This window comes from Rhinolophus sinicus, chromosome 3 (genome assembly GCF_057876585.1).
Source record: "Rhinolophus sinicus isolate RSI-liver-muscle chromosome 3, RSI-T2T, whole genome shotgun sequence".
NCBI lineage: Eukaryota > Metazoa > Chordata > Mammalia > Chiroptera > Rhinolophidae > Rhinolophus > Rhinolophus sinicus.
Window position 1 is genome coordinate 23813658 of NC_142503.1, and position 27451 is coordinate 23841108.

Consider the following 27451-nt stretch of genomic DNA (forward strand, 5'->3'; position numbering starts at 1 on the left):
TTGGTGTTGATCTCTAAATTTCATATAAAATTCAGGTCTTGTATTAGACTGTAAACAACCAAAATGAATGGCTGATTTTTTGCCAATGGTACAGGTTATTATAATAAAATGAAAAAAAAAATAGTAGTTGCAGAGATCTATAAATATAGTAGGGGGGAGGGTAATCCTCGATCACTGAAATTTGTTACTTACCTGAATTAAAAACACTTTGATGCTATAGTCTTCTAAATCAGTCGCTGTTATTCGTATATTTTTGTGGTTCGCTCTTTGAATCTCCATTTGAGCCCAGAGTTTGCTATTGAGAATCAGCCTCAGGCTGCCTTGATTGCGCATAACTAAAATAGGAAAATAAATATATCAAACTACACAACAGTTGATTCTTAGCCTTCCAGGGGAATTTGCCATTTTTGAAAGCAAAGTACACCCTGTAGTTGTTTTTTCAGACTGCATTTTCACTATTAAGTTGTAATTGGACTAGATTACAACTTGGTTTTCAAAGTGGGCTTATGTTAGAGGACTTTTTTTTAGCCTAAAATGCTGAAATTATATATGTTTTACTATAATACTAAAAATGATTAAAATTTTAGAACTCCTTTGAGGACCTAGTGGCCTGAAGAATTTATCCAAGAACTGTTTAAAATAGAGAAAACTGAAACGAAAACTTGAAGCATTCAGAAAATGGAATTAGTTAAATGATGGCATATCTATTCAAGATATTATAAACCCATTAAGAATAATGAAGTTAATTATTGATGTATAAAGGTGATCATGGTATACTATATAAAAGAAAAAATCAGGTTATAAACGAATATAAACACCATGGATCACTAATTTTTCAATATATGTATACATATATGTATATAGAGAACAAAGTCCAGAAAAATATAATCTGTTAACAGAGGCTATCACAGGAAGATAGGCCTATGAGTGATTTAAAAATTTTTTTGTTGATCTATATTTTCTGTCTTCTATAATGAATGTGTATTACCTGTATAATAAAAAGAAAAGTTGTTTTGTGTTTTTTTTGGCAGGCAGTGGGAAGAGTGGAATTAAATCAGAGTAGAAAACAACCAGCTCCTACCTGCCTTTGGAATAATACTTGGGTTATTAAGAAACCAGTTTGCCAGTTACAGAACTGAAGGTACTGCTTCTATTTTCTGAGTCTGAATTCTACTCCTTACCCACTTCTTGAGCTTGACAGCCGAAACTCAACAAATATCCACATACCTAGATCCAACGTTTATCTGTGGTCTCCTCCACACCTTTGACTTCCCAATATTGACTAGTAAACCAAACCTATCCACCCTACCCAGATCTCTGCCTGGGCTCACTTTCAGTTTGGATCTCTGAACAATGGCCAGTGTGTCTTTTGGGGTGCAAATAACCTCCTGAATCTTTCACTTTAATTGATTCCAGATTCTAACCATCACTCTGTCTGCAGGATTCAATAACCACACACCTGTATTTCCTTGAAAACTGACTCTTCATCCCAATCCACACACCGTGTTTAGAATGGCAAGGGTAAATTATAGGGTAAATATTCTCTTTTAGAAAAATTATTTTCACTTTTAAAATAATTTGCATCATAGTCCTTTAAATAATAATCTGATTACTCTTTATATGTGTGCTGGGCTCTGTTATAATGCTTTACATGCATTATCTCACTGAATTCTCATTGTCACTCAATATGTCATAGACTGGTATCATCCCCATTTTAAATTGACACAACTAGGGCAGGTAACTTGTTCAAGGTCACCAGTTAGTCACTCGGGGAGCCAGAACTGGAACCCATGCAGTCTGACATCAGAGCCTCCTCTAAACAGGAAGCTGTTATAGCACATTAGAAACAATATTGTTTTCAACAGTCTGATTTATTGACATATTTTATAACACATCTCCAGAAAATGATATGCAACTACATTACAAATATTACCCTGAGAAATAGTGTCTTGCTTTACAAAATCATTCCTTACTTAGTCTTGACTGGAATGTTCCACAGTCACTGCTTGCTGTGTCATTCAGTCTCAAAGCTCCTCTGCCCCTTTCAATCCAGGACTGTGTTGTTTTGTTGAATATGAAAAGCTTACAGTTGATCTGAAGAATAATATTTTAAAATGTAAAATATATAGAACATTTTTTCAAAGTAAATTCTTTCCTATGCTATAACACTTTTGTTTGATCTTTTACTAGTATAACCTTTGTTAATGATTTCTACATCAGCCTTTAAATTTTACTTGACTTTTAAAACCATATAAATTTTAAATAGTTCAAACACTAAAAAGCAAAACGTTGTACAAAATGAGAAGTCCTTCCCCAACCCTAATTCCCCATCTGCCAATTCCTACCCTCTGCAATGAGTAACCACTGTTGCTAATATTTTGTTTATCCTTCCAGAGATGTTTGTATGTATATACATGCCAATACATATATATGTTCCCATTTTTTTCTATAAATGGTAGAATATCATACATACTTTCTTTTTCACTTAACGATATATCTATATACACACCAACTTTTTCATTAAACTTAATGTTATTTGAACTATGTAATTTGTTTGAAAGTAAAGAAATCATGGAACTATTTGTATGCTTAAAAATTTCCAAGAATACAGCATGAGAACTAGGATGATCCCAGACTATAATTTAATGCTTACCAATGGTTCTCAAATATTGCTGTGTACACGAATCACTTAGACGACTTGTTAAAAATACAGCATGCCCAGGCCTCACCCCTAGCAAGTCTGGTGTTAATCTAATCTCACAGTTATGCTTTGAGACAAACTTGTATAGTAAATGTATCAGTAGATCATGGGGGAAGAGAAGAGGAAAGGCGAGAGTTTGAGAGAAGAACAGATGTAGATAGAAAGGCAAAGAGAAATCCGTGCCTTGTTGAAAATGATTAAATTGTAGTAATTACATTTCATATGCCTAGGCTGATATCCAGACCATTCAACATTCAAATCTTATATATGAAACTATACTACATATGTGAAATTCTTGATTTAAATGAAAATCAGAAGTTACTTAAAAACTTTCAAAAAGAAAACAAAATTCTTTTACTATCTTGAACTATAATTCAATTCATCTTAGCAGCATTTAAAAATATTCAGTGTAAGTAGAATTTTAAAATTATATGATAATCATGCTGATTATAAAAGCAGATTGGAAAGTATAAAACATAGGTCAAAGTTATATTAAGAAAGGTTCCTGAGCTGTCTTCTTCCAAACGAACTAATGTGAATGGCTGTAAACCCAACAACCCATTTTCCTGCAAATTACATGTACAAATGTAAGAATACAACAAAATATTGGTTTAATCTTAGGAAACGTCTAACATTTTTATTTAAGCAGCTTAGTCTTCTTGAAAACTATCCTTCTGCCTTTATTTTTTAAAATCTCCCTGGTGATAGTAATTTTATTCTGTGTATGTAAGTGCTACCAGAAAGAGCAATATATGATATACAAACCTTTAACACATTATATTCTGCTTCCTCCCCTGTTATTACATCAATTTTCTCCAGCAAGCACTTTGGTGATGATTTAGAAGAGAAAGCAGCAGCTGATTCAATTAGGGATATATTTTTAATAGAGTCTGTTCCTAAGAGAAAATAGGGGGAAAACACATAAAAGACCCCATTTTCTCTACTGTGAAAGTTCTTTGTTGCCCCTATTAACACACATATCTCCTTATCACTTTATAACAATGAATGTTTCCAAAAACCCAAAGTGTTTGAGTTTACGTAAATCTCTTTAACGATTCTCCATATCATTAACGCAAAGATTTTAAAAACCTTCTATATCATGTAACCATATTTATATGTTTTAATATTTACCAACAAATTAAAAATACTGCACTATTGTTTATATATTTTATAGATATTAAACAAATGACATGGGTAAACAGGAAATAAACTAGTTGAATCAAATGTTTTACAAATGAAATGATCCTTACTTGAGTTTGGAGAGTTGATAGGAAATTTTAAAGTGGATTTGAATGGTTTTTCCTTGACATAGGAATCATTTTCAAGTTGAGACTGGGTGAGTTTTTGAGTACCCTAAGTGGGAGAAAAAGATGTATTACTTATTTTTATCCTCATCGATTCATAGTAAGCCAAAAGATACTTTGGTCTTCTGTTTCAACATGGCAGAAAACAAACCCAACTGTTACGTCTTTGTTTGGGGTCCCTGAGTACTGAACAGGGAATTCCTATCATTAGAGGACCTCAATTCTGGTCCTCCAGAAGCATTATCCAGTTAGCACCAGCCTGCTTCAGGTGGGATCTAGTTCCAGGGACAATGTGAGAAGTTTCAGAGGCCCCAAAGGAGGGTGCAGCTGTTCCATGCTACCACCAGACTAACCTGGTGTCGAAGGAACTGTAACTACCACCTCTGTTTCAAGGTATTTCAGTATTCCCAGCAACTCACTCGTTCTAGCCACTTCGTTAAAAAATAATAATAATAAGTTATCCAGAGAAGCCTCTAAGCTGTCTCAGAGATCATCTTTATAGAAAGAATCTTAATTTTTCCTCCAAGACAGTTTTTGCCAATAATCGCTATTAAGGCTGCATACGTGGGGCTCTGCACATGTGTTATAATCAAGGTCTGTGTGAAAAAAGATGGAGTAATTGTCATGCCATTTATGATACTGGATGGCCCCCTGCAGAATAGAGAGAAGTAGAATGATAGTTCAGAATTTAGGTTTGTCTTTTCCCTTCTAAACCTAAGATTCTTTTCACATTATTTAACTGGGCATCAAGATACTCTGTTAAAATTAGTAGGGATGGGTATAATTATTTCCATTTTAAGAAAACAGAAACTAAGGTACAGAAAGCTTAATGTCTTAAAGCACATGGTCAGCTAACAAGTCAGGAGGATATCTGGCCCCCAAATCACAAGGCCAGAGGATTATTGTATTAACTAGAGGACAAATACCAGTTATCTCCATAGCTCCTGCTATCTTTATGATGGTATCAACTTAAAGAGCTAGGAAGCTCAGGTTCTTTTGGAAACCAAATTGACAGTGCCCACAGGAAATGTGCACCAGTGCCTCCTCCAATTAAATCCATAACCCTGACTGTAGTTCCTTTGTATACATATCCCTCTGTCTTCCTTTACCAGATTAGAAGCACCTCTAGAGCACAGCGTCTCCTTTGGCTTTGCATAACCGCTTATCTATGTCCAAGCCTGGCTGTATGTTTGAATCACCTGATACCTGGCTTCACCCACGGAGATTCTAATCTAATTGGTTTGGGGGGATGCCCAGGCATAAGAAATACTTTCAAGACTCACCAGATGATTCTAATATGCAGCCAAACTTGACACTAACGCCAATACTTTATACATCACAAGAACACAATACATTTGTTAAATTGAGTTGAGTGTTAAGGTTGATCCTATGACGTTTGGAAACTATTTTATTTTTGTCTGTGACATCTTACAGAAGCTGTGACGAATCTAGTGCCAGATTTAGCAATAAATGTTACAGAGTAAATGTGCCTAAATATACTGCTTGGAACTTCACTCTGGAAGTTGGTCCATTCTGACGCAAAGGTGTGGGTCAACAGCTCTAGGATTGCAGGAGTTAATCTTCATTTTAGGAGTGACGGTGCCTAAACTGAAAAACTATGGTGATACTCCTTGGAATTGGAGGTTAGCCTTAAGTTGGTGTGGAATAAACTAGGTCTTAAAAGTGACTGATATGTGGAAACCCTAAAAATCTTGGAATAAACTGACCTCATGAGTTGGTCCTTTTGTTAATCTGAGTCCTTTCACTGGTTTTAAAATCTCTGCAGCCCCCTTGGGGTCCTGCATGTAACTAACAGCCATAAGGCAAGCTAGCCAGCCACCTTGGCCTATCTCAGCCAAGATTCTGGCCTGGGTAAATACTGGAAAGGGTATGAAGAGGTGATGGATCAGATGAAATCACAGGCTCATTTGCTCCACAGTTTTCACTTTGCTGTATACGAGTAATTCCCCTCTGTAGATGATGTTGTTTTAGAAACATGCCTCCAGAAGGGCAGAGCAGCAACTGCCTAATGCAGGAGGATGCTTGATATCGAATAAGGAGGATAGTAATAATAATTGGGGGTTTCCACTTGGGAAGTATATTCCCCTAGGCAAGTAAAGTTTTCTCTTAAATCGCTGTCTCCCCCCTGCCCACCGCCAGTTATAATAATGCTTCTCAACCTAAGAGCTTGAAGGAGAGGGTTGTGGTTAATGAGAAAAGATTGCAATTTCAAATTCATCTTGTTATGAAAAATACTATTGAAAAACTGTATTAAAATATTATTAGTTAAGCTTATCTAACTATTGCAGATAATTCTGGGATTTCTTTGGGTACCTTTGGTTTAACACAAGTCAAGAACTATTTAATATTTCTCATCAGTAATAATGTTATAATTATACAATTCTCTTCCTCTGTGAGTTCCTGTCTTTTATTCTAACAACTAGAACTAGCTTCCCAGGAGAATCTTTCCAGTTAAAGAAAGAAAACGTGCTTTTGAAGCCAGGAGTTAAAGAATATGCTCCAATTTACCACTGTCTTAATTAATTTGTCTTCAGAAATATGAAATGACAGCTCTCTATGTAATAATAGAAACATTTGTGAAAATCTTACCAAAACTCTTTCTACCATGTTTTCTCCAAAAACAAAACCAGAACTGCAGCTTTTAAAAGAATACTGATCTTCATTTTGTTGACATCTAAGGAAAAGAAATAAGCATTTGCTATTTAAATTTATGAATAAAACCATTTTAAATCTTACCACATGAAATTATGAGATAGTTTAATAGATTTATGTAAAGTAAACATATTGATATAAAAACATCTACCCCTAACTTTTGTTTATCTGTACTTTATGAGAAATAAGTAAAAGTTGAGATAGGTAATTTCAGGGATCTATTCAAAGAATTTGACAGCTGTTACAGTGATACACCATAGGCTGAGGCCAGTCCAAACAGGCCCTGTACCCATCTCTGAACCGGCCATGTGATCAATGGGGGCGGGGGGTGGGGTTTCCAATCCTTATCTTTTTGCTCTTCCAGCACAGATTCTCCAAGCTCTAATCTCCACTCTCCTCTTCCCCAAGTAGTCAATGCTTTTATTGATCAGAGGCTCCCAGGGCAAAAGCTAAATCAATCTAACAGTTATACTTGAGTGTGAATTGGTTTAATTTTTTTTTTCCTCCCAGAAACCTTTTTTTTTTTAATTATTAAAAGTGTTTTGCATAATGAGAAACTCAAAGACATGCAGCCCCCTATCTGTAGGCAGATATGCTCTGGGGTCCGCACTGTATCCCTAGTATGCATAGTAGGTGCTTGCTTCGGTACCTGCACAGGCCCTAATCAGGAGTCCAGTCATGTCCACAGCTAGTTTTAATCTTCTCTCAGATCAAACATGCCTTCATCACTGGTGATACTAGTAAATATTAATTTTCGCTTTGCATATTTATGCTGCTTTCTTTGTTGTCTATCCAATCTATGTCAATAAATAATAAATAATGCCAAAAAAGAATTAAAAGGAGGAAATAAAGAATGCCAAAGAAATGGGAGGAAAGGCTAATCTAGTAGCCAGATAACTAATGCCTAACTAAACAAAAATTTAGCTATACTTATTTGAAATGTTCTCATCCAAGTCAGTGAGACAATGGAGACAATCCAATATTAACGTGATATTTAAACATTAGACATTTTGAAGAGCATTTTAAACTTGTGTTCTTTATAAAATCTCCTTTCTTTTTGTTTAACTTTTATTTATTTCTAAGAAAATCGGCTTTCAAACAGAAATCTTGGCAATTTATCTGTACAATGTCAGAAAATTGTTTTCCATAAATGGTCATAATGATGAAAGCAAGCAAGAATGAAAGGACAGCACTTGTTCCCTTATCATTAGCTTACCCTACTGATGTAGCACCCAAAACATTCTGGTTGGTAGACAGCTGGACTGAAATTCTGGCACTTGGTAAATTTTTACTTAGCAAACAGGAGTTCCTCTCAGAAATCTAAAGGGAAAGAAATCCATCTATTTAAATTGCTTATGATTGGAACATCAGACAAGAAAACAATATAGTTAAATGTATTGAAAATTTAATATGTTCAAGTACTGCTGTAAGCATTATAGGTACAGTATCTCACAACAAACATGTACTCCTCACAACAAATCTCTATACTTTGTCCATCTATTATCTATATTTTACAGATGAATAAACTGACCTAACAAATTTTAAAAACTTGGCCCGGCCAGGAATGGGGCTGACATTTGAGTCTGGGTCTGACACCAGAGACCGCAACTTAATCATAATATTCAGAAATCCCATTCCTTTTGTTACTTTTACTTTTTCAGCCAGATGGAGTTCATTCTCATTTCTAGATTAGTAAATCTATCTTTCAGGACTATTTAATACCTGGAAACACCCTAAGAGCGTCACCAACACCGCCACCCAATGTAAAGGAAACTCCATATCTTCATCTAGAAACTTTCAACTAGTAACTTAATCAATTAGTTACTCTGTCTATACACATCACCGGCATTAATGTATACATGAAAGAGTGAGCAATTTTAGAACTGGAAAGAACTCTGTAAATGATTTAGTGTGTCCAGTGTTTTGTGGACACCTCCTTCCCCCCACCAAAGACTTGCAAAGATGTTATAGGGAATTCATGTCTTTAAAGATAATAAAATCTGTTTCCACTTTAATTTGAGATCAATCAAGAGAAATAGTTTTCCCTTTATAACACAATTTGAGAGCTGAAAAATACATATAAAGAGAGTATGTGCCATTGGTTAGCAAAGATCAAAACACATGCTCATGACTTGTCACTCAGAGGATTTATCTCTCAGCCCAAACAGTAGTTCTTACTCTTATATAGCTTAAAATAGTTTTATTAGGCATAAACTGTTTAAATTATACAAACTAAGTGACCATTGATTAATGACAGGATGAATAAAAATTGCTCTGATTTTGATATACGAGGTGTGATCAAAACATACAGTGAATGTTTAAATTTAAAAAATTTATTACAGTAAAAGACACAATGCCATTAGTCCCCCTCAAAATACTCCTTCAAACACATTTATCCCATCGTTCTTGCCACTTTCTGAAGCAGTTCTGGAAGTCCTCTTTCATGAGTGTCTCTAGTTGCACTGTTTTGGCTGCCTAGATGTGCTGAATCGATTGAAAACGTTACCTTCACGGTCATTTTGACTTTGGGGAAGAACCAGAAGACACATGGTGCCAGATCCGCTGAAATAGGTGGATGAGGACACACTGTAATGTTTTTATTTGACAGAAGTTGCTGTACCAGAAGCGATGTGTGACATGGAGCCTTTCCGTTGTGATCACAAAATACTATGAATGCTGTTGCTGAGTGCCATCCAATGGAAAGGCAGGGATCTTCAATACAGAAAGTAGCACATCAAACCTTAGTAACAGTGGGTAACAAGTTTCAACTTGTTCAGTGCAGTCAGTCAGGTGTGAGCTATGGTTGAGAGGTGTGTTTTAAAGTGTGCCGTAAATCATCCTCCATCATGACAATAGTCTACATCACACATCGCTTCTGGTATGGCAATTTCTATCAAGTAAAAATATTACGGTGCGTCCTCATCTATCTTATTCACTGGATCTGGCACCAGCTGACTTCTGGCTCTTCCCCAAAGTCAAAATGATTCAGGACATTGAGGCAGCCACAATAGTGCAACTAAAGACACTCACAAAACAGGACTTCCAGAACTGCTTCACAAAATGGCAAGAATGATGAGATAAGTGGGTTCAAGAGAAGGGGAGTATTTTGAGAAGGATTAATGGCAATGTCTTTCACTGTAATAAATGTTTTTTCATTTAAACATTCACCATATTGTTTGATCACACCTCGTACAAATTAATAGGGAACATAAAAATAATGTTTCTATAAAATTCACCTAGAGATAATTTTCACTAGATCTATAAATTACACTTATTTTGCCAGAATTCTTACACTGCATTTAGTTTTCCTTTAGCTCTTCAAAGGTCATCATTAAATAGAAAGTTCAATGATGGGCATATCCCATTAGGCTTTTCACTAATTAGGAATAAGTTCTCTATTCATAGCCTTAATAAGTTATGCAAGAAATAATGCTTACAAACAATAGCCTAAAAATTTCTCTTATGCTTAATCATTTAGGAAGAAAATGCAAGAAATATGTTAAATTTTATTTTTAAAATATACAATGAAGATTTTAAAAAATTGTGCCAAAGAAGAAATATTGATCTACTTTTGATATCATAACATGCAATAAAAATTTTTATATATAATATATGGTACATGCTATTCCAAAATCAAATACAATATAATAACATTTTATAGATTAGTCAACACATCATACTTTTCCCTATAAACTTAAAAAAACCAACATACATCACTTTTTAGATAAAAGAAAGTAAGTAATATGGTGATGATTATTAAGTTATTTTTAAATAAACACTTTTAATAATATACTGATTTAAAATTTAAAACATGTTTTACTTAAAAAAAATCCCATCTTAAACCATGAATAAATGATAAAGCGATTTTGAAAATTCACAATGGGTCTCATGAAATCATATCTTACAAAGAAAACTATTTAGAAATACTTCTTCACTTCAGTAATAAAAAGAGAAGGTTGGGCACTTCTTTCCAAGAAAGCAAACATACATAGTGGCAGAGGTAGGATTAGTACCATTCTGATTATTTTCATTGAATTGATGAAATCACTGGTATTTTTAACCCGCCATGTGTCATTGTCCTTGTATTCAGTATGGAAAAGCGAAACAAAACTTGGTGATCAACCCTCAATAGTTTAGCTGGAAACAAAATGACTGATGAAATTAACTCTCAGATTCCAAACGAACAATCCTGTGTCCCAATCCTCTCAAGTGTCTGCTTCTGGAAGACACAGCTAGAACTATAGCAAACCCGTATCTGCCTGGCCTGAGCAAAATGAGTATCTCCTTAGAAAGGCCACGGCAAGTGATTCAGCCCCCCCACACAGTTGGAGGAAAGAAGTCTTATCTGTATCCAGAGGCTCCCCAAGCCCTCCCATTTATACTGTGTAGGTAGTTGCCTTCTCCTGTCTGTTATGCATGAAATGGGTCTGGAATGGATCCCTGGTGTGACCTAGAGCAGCAAAAAAGCACTAGGATTTTGACCAGCTGGGGATGCAGAAAGTCGCTGTCACTTTTTGACTTGTGACTCCCAGCCCCCGCCCCCTCATATTCTCAAGCATCAGTGCACTGGGACAAGACCACAAAGGTTCCCACTACACAGGACTCAGCTTTACAGTTTCGGAGAGACCACAACAATCGTTTCTTGGAGCAACTCTCCAATTTAAGACAATACATTTAATGAGGTTACTGAGGGTTTTTTGCTGCCTACTCTGGGTGTTCCTCCAGCTTAGCAGCTGATTCTGCACCAGCACAAACCTCACACAACCCCTAATTCTGGATGTGGGGCCCACAACAGTCTACTAAAAGAAAGGACGGGGGATTGAGGTCAGTCCTACCATAGGAGGTTTTCTTACGTTATTTTTTGCTTTTTCTTGAGTCTTGCAGTGTTCCAATGCATTGTGTGCAAATTTTTTTCTTACTTTTTCACACCTTTGAGCTGGAGGTGGCTGCAAAATAGCAGGTCTTAGAACATGTTCAGAATGTCTGACAGGACCTTAAGAGAACAGAATTAATGGGTCAATATATCACTAGTGAAAGACTTCTTCCTCCATATTTTTGACGAATGCTTATTTTCTCAAGTCATCATTACATGAGGGGTTAATGTTAACTAATCAAAGTCAAAATAGCCAGTGAATCACCTACTCCTTATTCCCGGCCTAGCTTTTACCCAATAACTATTTATTCTGACCATGGGACATAGCTTACCAAACACATTTCTTCATGTTTTGTCACTCAGCCCTGCCTCCATACCCCTATCACACACATATGCAGATTACAATATAGATGGCAAAATGTAATTTCTGAGGTTTTTGTAATAAACTACATACCTCGTTTGGCACTGTTTATGTCAACGTTCCTTTGTACAACAGTTGGTGTCATGAAAACATTGTTTTTCTTCACTGTAAGAAAAAATATTTAGAAAATTTTCCATCTATGAGAGTGGTCCGTTTCCACATTTGGATTTTAACAGTTTTGTGCGGAACTCACCAGTAGATGTCAGTGTTGGCACTAACGGAGGAGTAGGCAACGGGCGCGTGACAGCGCTGGTTCTGCGGAAACTGCGTGATGGCAAGACAGTTTTGCTACCTAGTTCTGCTTACTCTCACACGTGCAAGTGAACATTAGGTCACTAACAGGCCAGGCAGTCTTTAGAATCATGAGGTAGAGTAATGAGACAAATTCTACAGATTATAAAATCTAAATTGGGAATGAACCCTCTGTGAGCATGAATATGTATTTCTTATGGAATGTTATAAAACTGTCAGCAAATTCTGCCCATCTCCCCACTCTAATGATACCTGAAGAGAGAAGTAAAGATGATGATTATGCTAGGTTATTTTTCTATGTATGGGATTAGTATATATTCCAAAGAAATCACCTCTTGGTTGCAAATTGCAGACAGCAACCTTTGAGCATTTGATTAATAGAGGTGAGGAAAAGAATAAGAACCGCTTCTTCAAAGTATTATAACATATTATAAATGTTGGGGTAGGATTGCTTCTCTAATTCTAAGTTTTTACGATCTGTAGTATTGAAAGCCAACAATCAATGGACCATATAAAACTACTATTTTTCTCCATTCCAACACTACCAATATTCTGCACAACAGAAAATGAAATGGTGCTTACTGATATGAATGTTCCTTTATTCATTCTTTCTTTTTGTGTGTCTGATTTAAAAAAAAAAAAAAGAATTGAAGGAGTTACGTACTTAGATAAGTTAAAGCTATCCCTTTGCTTTTTGCACAAACATAATAAAACAAATCCTCTAGGATTAGGACCCCTATTCCTCTTAATGGAATTTGTCAGTAGGGATTAGAGGGGGCCTATTGAGTTAGAATGTATCTCCTGTGTATCTGAAAAGTGTCTGACATCTTGTTGCTCAGTCATGCTTGGAATGACTAATTAATTTGAATATTCACTGGTTCCAGGTAGATGGGGATCAGTTAAAAGACAGTGAATAGTTTGTATTTTTCATTTCTTAGTGGCAAACTTAACTTGGAAAAGTCAGTTGGTTGTTCAGTAGAAACAAAAACACACAAGAATATAAATCGTCATTTTAATATAGAGGGCCGGCCCGGGGTCTCAGGTGGTTGGAGCTCCATGCTCCTAACACCGAAGTCTGCCGGTTCGATTCCCACACATGGGAGAGTGGGCTCTCAACCACAAGGTTGCCGGTTAGACTCGTCGACTCCGGCAAGGGATGGTGGTCTGTGTCCCCTGCAACTAACAATGGCAACTGGAACTGGAGCTGAGCTGTGCCCTCCACAACTAAGATTGAAAGGACAACAACTTGACTTGGAAAAAGTCCTGGAAGTACACACTGTTCCCCAATAAAGTCCTGTTCCCCTTCCCCAATAAAATCTTTTTAAAAAAAATTTTAATGTAGAAAATGTTCCAACCATTACAAATATTTTATTACATAAAATAGTTTTACTGAGCAAAGCATTACAAATTTCAAATAAAAAGAAGTAATGTTTTAATTAGTGAAAAGTTCAAAAGGAATCATAGTCTAAACTTTAAAATATAATTCTAAATCATAAACTTTAGAGTAAAAATCTAAAGCATAACTGCATATTGTGAATACCATGTATATATTATAAACTGCATAAATAGAGGATAAGAAAATAAAGCAAGTTATTTTATAGGGTTGCCTTATACAACATATTGCTATCATAAACATGAAATCCTAAAGAAAAAATCATCAGATTCAAACTTTCTACCAAAATAAATAGATATGCTGTCTGTACACATACTTTGCTAAGACTTCTGTTTTATTTGCCACTAAAATGTCAGCATTTTATGGCACCTGAGAAAAGAAGATCATCATTTATGAGAATGGATTTTAAAAAGCGTGTCAGGCTTAAGGTTCTAGAAACTCTTTATTACCTGGCCCAGAAGGGGGGAAGGTTGGGAGTTCAGTGAAGGATGATGATCTCATCCGCTTCTGGGACAAGGTTCACACTAAAAGCAGATTGCAAACTGAAGTGAATACGGAAGTGGGTTTTGTGTTTCTTTGGACTTGGATTTTTTGCTGTTTCAGAAAATTTTCTATATCACTAACTTAGAAAAAAATATTTGTCTTTTTATCAATAAAAATAAACTGTACCTCTGCTGAAGATAATAAATTAATTTCCATTCAATTCAGTAAATATTTGAGTGCTCACCACTATTGGGCATGAAAATGACCTCAAGGAATTTACAGTGGAGGAGACAGACATGACATAAATTGCTGTATTACAAGGAAGAGCATGATGCAATCGATAATAAAATGAATTACTGGAATGCTTTGAGTGTAGCAAACTAAATGACCGATTTACTCAGAATACAGCAGTACATGATCAAGTGCTTAGAATAAAGTGTCTTTTTAAAAGGCGGACATCTATTTATTTAAGTGGATGGTTACTTAGGGGAAAATGGCAATTTTCCCTAATTACAAAGCTAATACATACTTAATGCAGAAACTTTGGAAATACAGCAAAATACAAAGAGAGGGAAAAACCCTAATCACTTGTAATTTTACCTAAAATAACCATTGCTAACATTGTGGCTATGTCCTTTCAGACTTTTTCCAATGTTGATAAATTTATTGTTTAAATAGTGATTCACTGTACAATCCATTTTATAGCCTGCTGTTCTCATTAACAATATATTGTAAACACTATCCAATGGGTAGACTTTTAAACATTATCCATTTGAAAAGTTTCTTTAAAATTTCACACTCAGTAAACATAACAGTAAACACTCAGCAGTTAAGGATATGCCTACCTCCTCGGGACTGAGAATCTGTAGAATGCAAAGTAAAAGATGAAGACCGTATACGCTTTCTTGAAAAACCATTACACTCTGCAAGAAATTCAATGTGAAAGGTGAAATGATTGCAATGACAAATTATCCTCAACCAATGATATGGGCAGATAAATAGAATTTCATTTTGTCTACATAAATTATCACCTGATAACATTTTAACTTCTGAAACACAATTTGAAATGTTAGGGTTAAAAGCTTGGTGATTTTAAACCAATAGGCTTATCATCCTAGTATGAAAACATCAGAAACGAGTGGCTTCAGCAGAAAATTGAGTACAAATTCTGAGATAATACAGAGAATGTTTTGGGTAGGTTAAGACACAGGCAGTAGAGAATAATGGGATTTTAGAGTTGCTAACATTACTGTTCTCAGGGACCATCACGTCATCTTTCAAAACAAAAGCAAATCTACTTTCATGTTTTGTTTTTTTGAATTTTATTTTAATTTGGAAATATTTTCAAACTTACAAAAAAGTTGGAAAAGTATTACAAAAAATTCTCACATGCCCCTTAGCCAGATTCACCAATTGTTAACATTTTGCCTCACTTGATTTATCATTCTCTATTTCTGTACGTATTTTTATGAATCACTTCAGATTAAGTTGTGTGTATTACGCCACCTTCCATCTAAATAGTTCAATGAGTATTTTCTAAGAATAAGAACATCTCTTATATCAGTAAGATGATCAACTTCAGGAAAATTAACATAACATACAATAAACTCTTATCTAACCCACCAACCCTAATTTTGTCCATTGACTGAAAATGTCCTTTTAGCATTTTTCTCCTCAGTCCAAGATTCAGTCCAGGATCATATATAGCATTTGAATATCACAAGTCTTTAGTCTCCTTTAATCTGGATTAGTTGCTCAGGCTTTCTTTGTTTTGAAGAATATGGTCCTCATGTTTTAACAAAATGTCCTCATTTTCAGTTTTAATGTAGTTTAATCTACACTTTCCCATTGAAATCTTTATTAATTAAATTTATTGGGATAACACTGATTAATAACATTATATAAATTTCAAGTGTACAACTTCATTATACAACATCTGTATATTCTATTATGTGTGAGCACATAGTACTTTCATGTTTAAACACAAAAAGGACCATTAAGTCTTACATAGTCTGTGCCCCATGCCAAAATGCTGTTGTCTGCTTATTTTCTTTGTATAAAGATTGATTTTGAAATACAGGACGTAAATCATACCATGTTCTGCTGCTTCACACAGGGTTTCTTCTGCAGGTCTCTGGAAGGAAACAAAACTGCCAATGAGAGCTGAGGGCTGTTTTTACATCAGATTTCCACCCTAGTCACTTTATAAGAGGATTCTCAAAAGCCAGGTCTATTTCGCTAGGCCCGGACAAAGCCACTCACTGTTGCTCACTAGGCACGTATTCAATAAAAACCAAAGTCAATAGAGCAGTTTTATATTTGCTGACTGCAGAGTCCCTTGTGGGAGCTTGTTTAAAATGAGGATTTTCAAACAGCAAGGACGCTGAAGCAGTTGGCCTGGGGTGAGGCCCAGGAACTTGATTTTAAACAAGGGCTTTGGAATTAAGTTTTCCTTTAGTTCGTTTTGTGGGTAGTAGGGTAAATTTCCTGCACAAACAAGAATGGATAACAAGAAAATACTAATTAAGCTAAAGTGAAAGTGCTACTAATCTTATCGTTTGTCTTTCAAAGCAGGTGATTTTAGCATGATGCCGAAAAATCAGATAGCGTCCTTAAGATCCATTTTTAAATCAAATATCGCAATTTACAACTTACTTTTACCCAGTTTTAGGCTGAGTCAGTGATGGAGACCCATGAAGAGACTTAGCCCTCCTAATGTTTTCACTTCCTCCCCTTTCCAAATCACTCCAAAAAAAAAAAAGCTCATAATTTAGTAAAAATGACATGGCTTCAAGACAAGGCTACTGGCTTCCCATTTCAGCCAAATTGCTGTCAGTAAATTCACATATAAATATTCTCTGTTAAGTGAAGAACAAGAAAATAAACTTATTCAACAGTGATATCGTTTAGTATAGCTAGCTTTTTGAAATACAATTTTCTTTGTCAAAGTAAAACTAAAACAAAGAAAAGTTACTTGAACTTACCTTAAAAGTTTGTTCTCTCTTTTCAAAAACAAATATTGGTTGAGCAATAACAGGTTTTTCTGTAAAAGAAAAAAACAGGCAAGGAGTAAAATCATATTCTGACATTTCTAACACCAAGTGAAAATATTTGAAGGTTTTTTTTTTTTTTTCCCCTCTGACTTTGGGTAAAGTCCAAATTGTTTTATGTGGATACTATAAATTACATATTTACAAATAACTTTAACAGTTAATTACAGAAATAATTACTTGGGGAAAGTGATACTAATATATTTCCATAAGTAGATCATCCCATTAAAAGAACACACTTTAAGTGTTTAAGGAAAACAGACTTGCAATTAATTGCCTTTAGAATTTCATCAGGATATCTCTATTTTTAGAATAAAAAGTCCGAGGGGTAGAACATCACATCTGGGAATAGAACTTCTATTTGGATCTGATCTCAAGGTATAAATGTATAGATGTACTGTATTCCGTCCTTATAAATAGTCTAGAAATAATTTATATTTCCTTGACTAGCTTAGCCATATACTAAGTTTTCAATATTTAGACTGAAAATCAGTCTTAGTGTTATAAAGTAGCTAAAGTTTGTCTTCAGCCCTGCCAATTTTATTAATCTTTTATATTTTCCTATGTGACGTAGGACAATAGAGAGAAACTCATTCACTCTAGGGTATAAATGAGTGATAACAGCTTTAAATATCAGCACTCCAGAATTCTTAGGGAAAATTATATGGCTCTTAAGAGGTAGGCAGGCATGTGTTCAAACATAAGTTTCACCAGTAATTGGCTTTATACTTTAGGAAGCTTCATATGTCTGTACATTAGTTTCCTCATCTGAAAAAAAATATAACAGTACTTACCTCATAGAGTTTATGTGAAGATCAAGGGGGTTTTTAGATCTAATTAGTTAGATTTTAACAAAATAAACAAAAAAGGGCATTAAAAGGGGGTATTAAATATGTGACATGCCACCAATCTCATTGCAAAACTCCTACCTGACTTTGCTAAATTATGATAATACTTTCTTGATGAGCCCAAATATGACCTCAGAACTTTTCTCATTACAAGGTTCCTAGCAGCCATCACCAATATTTTTCATCTTGACATACAAGCTGAGGTAATTTGCCATCCCTAGGCTGAATAAATAAACTTCTAGCTGAGGAATTTCAAGGAATTATCAGACAATTATATCTTTAATATGCCAGAAAGGCATTCTCCAGTTCCCCAAAATCTTATCCTGTAAGTCTGTGTCATCAACTCCGTCAGACCACCCTTTGCTAAGCTCCTGGGGCCATGTAAACATTTTTCAGTCCAATGAGGTAAAATGTTCACTTTTCCTGCAAGTACTTACTGCACTGTCTGCCCTTGGAGCCAAGTGAGCCCCAGTAGAATATGCTCAATAACATATTGGTAATCCCATCATTATTAAACTATGGCTCAATTCTTTGTTCTTTCTTGAATAAGCTCCTTTTCCAGAAATTACATTAGATTTAAGAAAAGGGATCTCTTTCCTTTGAAAGGAAATAGTCTTTGTGAATACGCAGGGGAACATTTATGAATTAGACTAATAATAAGCCTCTTCCGAACTGGACTTAGGATAGTCATTCTTAAAATATCATGATTCGACCTAACCTTGGCCTAACAAGACTTTCCCTCTATCAAAACATTCAGCTAAACATAGGCAAAAGCAATCGTCAATGGCAGCATTAAGGAGGAAATTACAAAGGATTACTTGCAGCTTGGAAGACATATGGTAATGTAGGAAGGCCATTTTTATTCATTATTTCAGTATATGTTGACTGAAGATTTTCTGTTGTGCCAGCCACTGTGGTGTGGTCTAGGTATTGTCGGATTGAAGGGTCAGTGCAGCCACTCCTCTCCCTGACACTGCCCAGCACACTAGTCAGAAAGCAGATCTCCTACCTCTGCTTCCATCTGGATTCTCTCCCTCTCTCCCAAGCAATTCTCTTGGCTCCAAAGCCAAAGCCAAAGTAAGCATTTATCAAGCCATTGGGTCCATATCAGTTTTCTTCCCTGACCCAGTAGGAAAATTTGAAAACAAAAGCAAAGTCCTTGAACTTATATAGTCTTAAATTTATCCTTTATTCTTTCTAATCTATTGATTAATCAACCCATTTATTCAACAAGTATGTACTGAGGGGTGACTGTGTATGAGGCGCTTTGAAAGGTAAGAGACAAAAGACAAGTGGCACAAGCTGAAGCTGAAGACGAGGCTGGAGCTTTGCAAAGCCTTGGAGCTTGTGCCAAGTTTTGCTTTTATTCCAAGAAAAATAGGAAGCCAATAAGAGATTTAAAGCAATGAAGTGATTCACTCTGATATGTATTTTGTTTTTTAAGATCACGCTGCCTGCTATGTGGAAAACAGATTAGAGGGGGAAGGGGTTGAGAGACAGGAAATAACTGAGAGTCTAAATTCTAGAAGAGCTGACTAGATGGCGCTTTATTTCTTTGTTAATCTTACATCTATGAATTCTTTTGAGGCAAATGAAGTAATTAAAAATTTAAAATACAGTCTTCTGTTAAAAGGAATGAAGATGAGGGAGGAGAAACTTAAGAACTAAAGATTAATTTTGATGCTTTGCTTGTTTTAAGGTTCATATAGCACTTAATGAATGTCAATATTCAGTGTTGTTTTCTGAAATAGTTCATTAAGAGGAGACATTTATTCATCCCGCAGCTGTTATTAAATACTTGTTATATACAAGAAAGAGCACAAAGTACTGTCAATATAATTCAATATCAGTTCACCTGTCGTTCTGCTCCACAATGGAGGTGCACTGTGGGCCAAAGGCTTTTATCCATCATCTCGTCTAGTTTAATTTCAGTCACTTTATAGGTTAAAGATGGTTTCTACCATATTTACAGATACTTATTTACAGACAAGGAAACTAAAGCTCTAAGTGACTTTCTCAAAGTCATGCCTCTAGTAAGTGGCAAAGCTTTTAATTAAACCCAGGCTCCCTCCTACAAAATTATTGATCTTAACTCCCACCTGTCATTGTGACATATACCATATACAACTTTACCTATAAACTATCATGTTCTAAATGTATACCATATAATAATTCAGCACCATGCCAAGGAGAAAGCAGTATAAAAATAATGGCACTTATATTTTTGAAACTTTATCAAAGTTGATTGACATACACTTCTACTCCCTCCTGCAAATCACAATGAAATAACAATAAAGGGTTGGGTTTATTTGTTTTGATGGGGAGGGGTGGTTAGGGAAGACACCACAAAGACAAGGAAAACCGGAGACAAATAATAGCAAGAAAAGCTGCAAAGGGAAAGGATGAGTAGTAACTGACTTAGACGAGGAAAACTGAACCTTAAGTTATCAGTGGGGACACCCAAAAGCAACATAGTTTATCCCACCAGAGAACCACCAAAAGTCCAGGAATTGGTATTGCTAAGTACTTCTGGAGTCAGAGGTGATGTCTGGCTGAAAAGAAGAAGTTTTATCTATGCAGCAACAAAGCAACGGTCTGTCCCCATCTACCCCAGCAGAAGACTGGACAGTTATTCCATAGAAAAGATAAAATATCAGGCGCCATTTCAGGTGGAAGTTCTATAATGAAAAAAAGGGGATTAGGTGAAAGCTTACATACTATATTAATTTCCCATTGTTGCTATAACATATTACCACAAGCTTAGTGGTTTAAAACAGTACAGATTTGTTACTTTACAGTCTGGAGCTCAGAGTCTAAAACGGGCTGGACTCAGGAGAGAACCCACTACCTCGCCTTTTCCAGCTTCTACAGGCCGTCTCACTCCGTGGTCTGTGGCCCCACATCCTCCAGTCTCTGCAGCTGTCCTATCTCCTTCTCTGCCTCTGACATGTGCCCCTCCTTCTTTGCTTATTTTTGTGATTGCATCAGGCCCACCTGAATAACCCAGGGTAATCTCCCCATTTCAAGATCCGTCTCTTAATCACACCTGCAAGGTTTCTTTTACCTTCGAAGGTACACATTCACAGGTTCTGGCCATTAGGACACAGACATGTTAGAGAGCCAGTATTCTCCCTACCATGCATACAAAGTGTTGGGGCCCTTAGCTCTCTTTCTACACTCTTCACAGAATGCTGCCAGGAAGGTTTATCACCTCCAGGCAGGAAATTAGAAGCTTTTTCCCTGGAGAGTCTAACCAACACAAAAGAAAAGATTTAAAGATATTGACAAAGGAATTCCCCAATGAATGGTCACCCAGATGATGACTTGCCAACTCAGGTACACATAACACCAATCAGCTTTTAAGGAGTGCCCTTTTCTTAAATATACACATACATACATATGTACACACACACACACACACTGCGGGTGCCAAAAAGATGTATACAAGTGGACACTTTGGTCAATGTTGCTCAAGCAGTAGTTCCCCGTAATCAGAAATGTCTGGACGCTGATAGTAACCACTTTGAGCACCTCTCGTAATTGCAGAACTCAAACGTGACTTGTATCCATCTTTTGTTATCAGTATATACTGAGTATTACAATTTTAATAGTTTTTTCCTTAAAATGTGTATGCATGTTTTTGGTACCCTCTGTATATACATATACATACACACACACATATATATATTCCTCATAAAAATGAAACATCCATGAAGCAAAAACAGAATGCTGTGTTTTTTTAAAAAAAAGAACAACAGCACAAGAATAAGCTTTTAGAAATTAGACTTTGAAATTTCCCCAAATTGAAAGACATAAATTTCCAGATTGAAAGAGCCCATCCACTGTTCAGGACAATACATAAAAATAGACCCCTACCAGTGCACATCATGAAATCTTAGGACACCAAGGGTCAGGAATCAGAATGCGCTGTTTCTCAACAACACTGGAAATTAGAAATCAAAGGAGCAATGCTTTTAACACTCTGAGGGGAATGATTTCCAGTCTAGAATTATACACTAATATAAACTATCGAGACTGCAAGATCTCAAAATACGTATCACACACATACCCATTCTCAGAATGCTTCCGGAAGAGATGCTCTACCAAAAGAGCCAGTAAACTAAGGATCAAGAAACAGGATCCAGGAAACAAGAGGGATGAGGGCAGTCTCCGGGATGACTGTGAGGGCATATCCCAGAATGACAGCGGCACTCCAATCACAGATCGGTGTTGTCCCTGAAAAGACTCCGGGAAAGAAGTCTCCAAAAAGATGGGATGAAAACTAGTTGAGTATGTCAAGTCATCAAATATTTTGAAAGGATATTTAGGTGACTGGAGGAGAGTTTGGGGTTTGACTGATAATAAATAGATGGAGAACTAAGAAAACAAAACAAAAATATGACACAATTATTAAATCCAGGGAAAACAAAAAGTTGGGCAAGAAAGGAATCATAAATCTTAAGTGGAACTGTTGTGAAATAATTGCAGTAGTTTCACAGTCACAGTGATGTCAATACTGGATATTGAGCTAATCAATTGTAAGATACATCGATTTTGGAAAGATGGGGCAATAGAAAGTATGCATATGGGTGGCCGGTTAGCTCAGCTGCTCAGAGCATGTTGCTACTAACACCAAGGTTGCCGGTTCGATCCCTCCATGGGCAACTTTGAGCTGCACCCTCCTTAAAAAAATAAAGAAAGAAAGTATACAAGTGTTTGGTGGTAGTGATTGTAGGGTCCAGAGAAATCTGTGGAGGGGATATAAATTCTCCATAGTGGTAAATCAATAGTGCCTAAATGAAAAAGGAAAAAAGAAAGAAATATCACTGAGCCTAACCTAAAGAAAGCTATGAGAGTTGGATGCTGTTGCCTCTGGGGACCAAGAAAAAAGGGTGCAAAGAAATGGGCAAGAAGGAGACTGTTGTTTTTTCCAAAAATCTTGTAGAACCATTTGATCCCTTAAGCCACATGAAAATATATACATTTTAAAAAATAAAAATTAAATTTAAAAATAGGGTCATAATTAAAGGAGAAATCTCATGGTCCTTGCCAAAAATAGACTTTTTGTTAAGTTATACTGTCTATTGGCATACAATATCTTATTTATTGGGCTTAACTCTTCTTTGCATAAAAATATATGGAAATAAAGGTGTAAGCAAGATGAGTTGAGAATGCAATGGAAACTCCCCCAGAATAACTGAAGATCTGCTCTTTACAATTCCTTTTAAACTTCTGAGAGGCATTCCATGTTCTTGTCCTTCACTTTTACTCAAAATACTCCTCCAAGTCTCCAGACAAGAATTCAGGTAGAAAATTATGCATATATGTAAGAGCTTTGTTCTTCAGGATTCTAAAGTGCTCTAATGGTCAGTGATAACAGTAAATATAAACTTCTTTTTTTTCCCTATTCTAATATGTGCCCTAATTACTCCCCCAAACTTCGGGTGGGTTGTCAGGTCTCATCCTTAGCCTTTATTTCCACATGTTCAATTGGTACTCAATCTCTAACAAATAAACCTATTTCAACCTGGAAACTAACTGGAGGCTTTTCTGGATGAATCATCTCAGAGGAGGACATTTGAAAGGATCTACTGAGCCAAAAGCATATCCATAAGAGAAGGAAGAGATTGAGGATGGAGTACCTTCAGCTCAGAGTCCGAGTGGGAATGGGAGCCAGCTTCCAGGGGCCCCAAGTTTCTGCTACGCAACTTTTCCCACATAGAGTCCTGCAGACTCCTTCTTGCTGCTTTGGTAGTTTAGGGAAGGTGAAAAGCGAGTTCTCTACACTGGCTAGAACCAGGCGACTCTAGCCAGGGACAAAACAGTTGTGAAAACAGTCTTGGCACAAAAGAGAATGACAATAGCCCTGCTGCAGAGAGGCAGGTGCTGCCAAATGGGTCACGTCTAACTGCAAGCAGGGCTGGAATTATCCACTTGGACTGCAGCCTTGGCAGGCCCTGCATTTTTCTCTCTCCTTCTTCCTGGACTTATCCATGTGTCTCCGCCACATCCTCTTCTCTAGTTTCTTCTCCTGGTGCACTGTCTCACCCCCGTCTCCACCACTGTCCTCTATACCCTTGACCTCTTCACCCTCCTTCACTTGTGTCCAGCTCTCTGACGGGTCAAAGTATGGGTTTTGGAGCTCTGACGTCACAGTCCTAGAGCTGTGCTAAAAAGAAAAATTACTCCACGCCTCAGATTTTTCCTCTTTCTGTATATATTTTTAAAGGGTTGTTAGGATTGAAACAATGTGTGCATGTGAGAGCTACTAGTACAACTTCCTTCTCAAACCTTTTTGGAATAAAGCAGACTATCTGCCTATCTATTGTCTATCTATCTATCAATCATCTATCTACCTGTCTAACCACCCATCCTCCGTATACATACATACCTCTATCTGTATCCAGACATACACATCCATCCATCATACATACATAAACATACAGAGATATGTCAAAATACAGGTTGCACAGAAGACACTCAATATAAGTGAGATTCTCGTCCCTCCTCCTCTCTAGTCCTGTGTGGTCACCCTGATACTCTTGTTCGTTCTGGAAGAAATGCCTTGTTTCTCAAAGCCTTTCTTCTTCCCTTCACTCATTAACTTATTCTTGCCCCCTAGTTTTCTTCTCACTTCCCCTTGTTGAGCACGTTTCTTTCATATTCTTTTTTTCTTTTAACATCAAGAAATTTCTGAATTCAGGCCTTGGCCCATAAATAGCCTTAGAGATCCTTGCTCCTCAAAATGTGATCCAGACAGAGCAGCAGCATTGACTGAGAACTTGCCAGAAATGCAGACTCGCCAACCCCACCTCAGACCTACTGAATCAGGACCTGCATTTTACATGAACTCCAGGTGATTTGTATATGTATTTGAGAAGCACTCCTCTCAGCACCTCCAGGTTTCTCTCGACTGAAACCAAATTTAGGAAGATGGCAGTGGAAACTCCTGGAATCAGTGACTAAATCTCTAGGTATTCTGAGTAACCTGACAATTAACAAGAAAAGAATTATGATGCAAACCACACACCAGGACTGTTAATGATTCAATGTACCTGAAATCTGACTGTTCTTCCTGAAGAAAAAAAAAAGTAAGAAAATGTCTCTGCTTGAGATTATTTACTGTTAATTAAGACATTCATTTCTGCAAAGCAAAAATTTATCCTGGAACCACAAACTACATCAAAAACATTTGTCATAGTACTAAGATTCTTCAACAAGAATTTGGAAACATCTGAAGTCTCAATGTAAAAAATGGTGTATTCTGTAGAAAATATAGACAAATCATAGTTGGTGACCTTAATTTCTGTATGGAGCCCCAGGAAGAGGAGACACAGAGTGTCTGAATCACAATTTTAATTTTTTGTTTTTTTAAAAAAAGAACAAACAAAAACTCAAAACTATGTGAAAATATTCTAAGATAGTTTAAGAAAGGGCAAATTGTAGCCCAGAAGAAAAAGGAATCTGGACCAATTCACAAGAGAACCACACGCATGGGACATTCTGTACTTATTTCTAGCCATATACGGAGGAACTCTGTAAAAAATTCAAAAGGAATGAAATAAACCACAAATTACGCATAAAAATATTTTAAAAGTATGTCTTTAAAGAAAGGGATGGTAGGGCCACAGAGTGACATTAAACTGTGAACAATCTTGTTCCTAGTGTGCGCGGTATTTTGTACTGACTTGAAGGTAAAATAACCAGGACATGAGGCGGTTTACACAAGAAGTTTCCAGGCTGCCTCACAAAGCACTAGCTCAGCTTGAGACACAAGATGAATGGAACCTGCTGGAATGAGTCCAGCCCTGGTCATCCCTGCTGAAGTTACAAATGATTTTGTGTCCTATAAATATAGTATATGAAATAAAAGGGGGAAACACTCGCCCTTTTCAATGCAATTCTGAATTTTTCGAACTGCTCTAAGTTTTTGTTGGAAATTAAGTTATAAATTGCCAACTCTAAGAAATCTAGCATTTCTAGTTTTAATTCATCATGAGAGGCACACACAGAGACAAAAAAGAGTAACATTAGAATAAAACAAGGAAAGTTATTCCTCTTCTCGTCAATACCATGCTGATAAAGAAATCACTCATTTTCAGCATGGGAATCATTTCAGAATAGGAAATCAGAGACGATGACAAAACTCTCTCTGAGTTCACTGAATACAATCATCATCACTCAGAACTTTGTCTAATCCATAATTATCAAGGGATCTATTCATTTTAAGCTCCAAAGACTCTAGACTCTTTTCTCCACTTGTTTGTACATGAGTCTAGATTTAGGCACAGATCAATTTTGAAAAACGAAGGCCCAAGGCATAGAGATAATAAAAGATTCCGATGTGAGCAAGAAGCAAGGAGATTCAGAGGTCGTATCAAGCATAGGCCTTGCTACACTCCTGGAGGTAGGACGAAGCCCCTGAAAAATTCTGTGTTGGATGCCCTCTCCCTCCAACCTCAGATCCAAACTATGCTGCTGAATTTATAATCCAGTCATACACATGTGGTAATGGGTTATCGCCGGTGACTTCATTTCATTTGCATTTTAGAATCTGGAGATTTGCAGCAGCTATAATTGAAGAAAAATTCTCATTTCTTAAAGTCCTTTACTTCACTAATGTCTTTATAAATACAGAAGTTCACAGATTCAAAAAACAGAGAACTTTAATTAAATCATTTGGTATAGAACATCTGGCAAAATCACTGTCCATCAAAATGCAGTGATGCTGGAAGAAAGTGGCTTTATCGTTTGGAGAGTGTTCTGTACTTGATCCCAAATGATACGGTCATCATGTGCAGTCTGCGCTATATTTGGAAGTGATCAGTGACTTTTTAAAAAGACATAGCATAGCCCATTAAATTTTACTATTGTTCCAATGTCAAAACATTACTCTTTAAATTATTTCTTTGTTCTTTCCTCATAAAAACAATAGCTACCATATGACATGCTTATACATGTCATGACTAGTCTTGACCCTTTTGCCTTTTGAAATATTTAACTTAATATGACCTGAAGAAGTAGTATGAAAAGTTAGACCCTTTTGATATCCCATGATGCTTCTTTTATATATGGGCTTAATATAAAATCTTATGCTTACATCATATTTTACCTATTATAAAACATATTTAAATATATTAGTCTTTGGTGACTAAATGAATGGCAAGTAGGAGCCAGAATACATAATTTTAAAAATCTAAGCTTTGGTGAAAAACAGACCTGGATTCAAATTCCAACTCCTCAATGTAGTAATTGTGAGCTACAGCAGGTCATTTGATCCCACTGAACCCAGGTTTCCTGCTCTGTAAAATGGGGATATTAGGATGTCTTCATAGAATCGTTGTAAGGAGTAAACAAGGTAATTAGGTAAAATGCACATACAAAATGCTCAGTGAACAGCAGCTCTTCCTACATGACATGATCCTCAAGAGGTAAGTTATTAAACCCTTGTAC

General features: G+C 36.2%; 1 protein-coding gene across 4 annotated transcripts in view; it reads right to left on the reverse strand.

Moving 5' to 3' along the window:
• The window catches only part of RANBP3L (RAN binding protein 3 like), a 44917-nt gene that overhangs the window by 4736 nt on the left and 12730 nt on the right, over positions 1-27451 (reverse strand). For 2 of the 4 annotated variants that reach the window (XR_016020605.1, XM_019737316.3), the window contains exons 2-12: positions 17085-17143; positions 16195-16234; positions 14946-15023; positions 12006-12077; positions 11532-11671; positions 7895-7998; positions 6616-6700; positions 3952-4054; positions 3467-3597; positions 1974-2094; positions 193-335 (exon numbers count right to left, since the gene is read on the reverse strand). Coding sequence is in view for 3 of the 4 variants with exons in the window: in XM_019737316.3 (XP_019592875.3) it covers positions 193-335; positions 1974-2094; positions 3467-3597; positions 3952-4054; positions 6616-6700; positions 7895-7998; positions 11532-11671; positions 12006-12077; positions 14946-15023; positions 16195-16234; positions 17085-17143 (1076 nt within the window). In the remaining variant the exon portion in view is untranslated. The other 2 variants (XM_088796486.1, XM_088796485.1) reach the window with 2 other exon arrangements.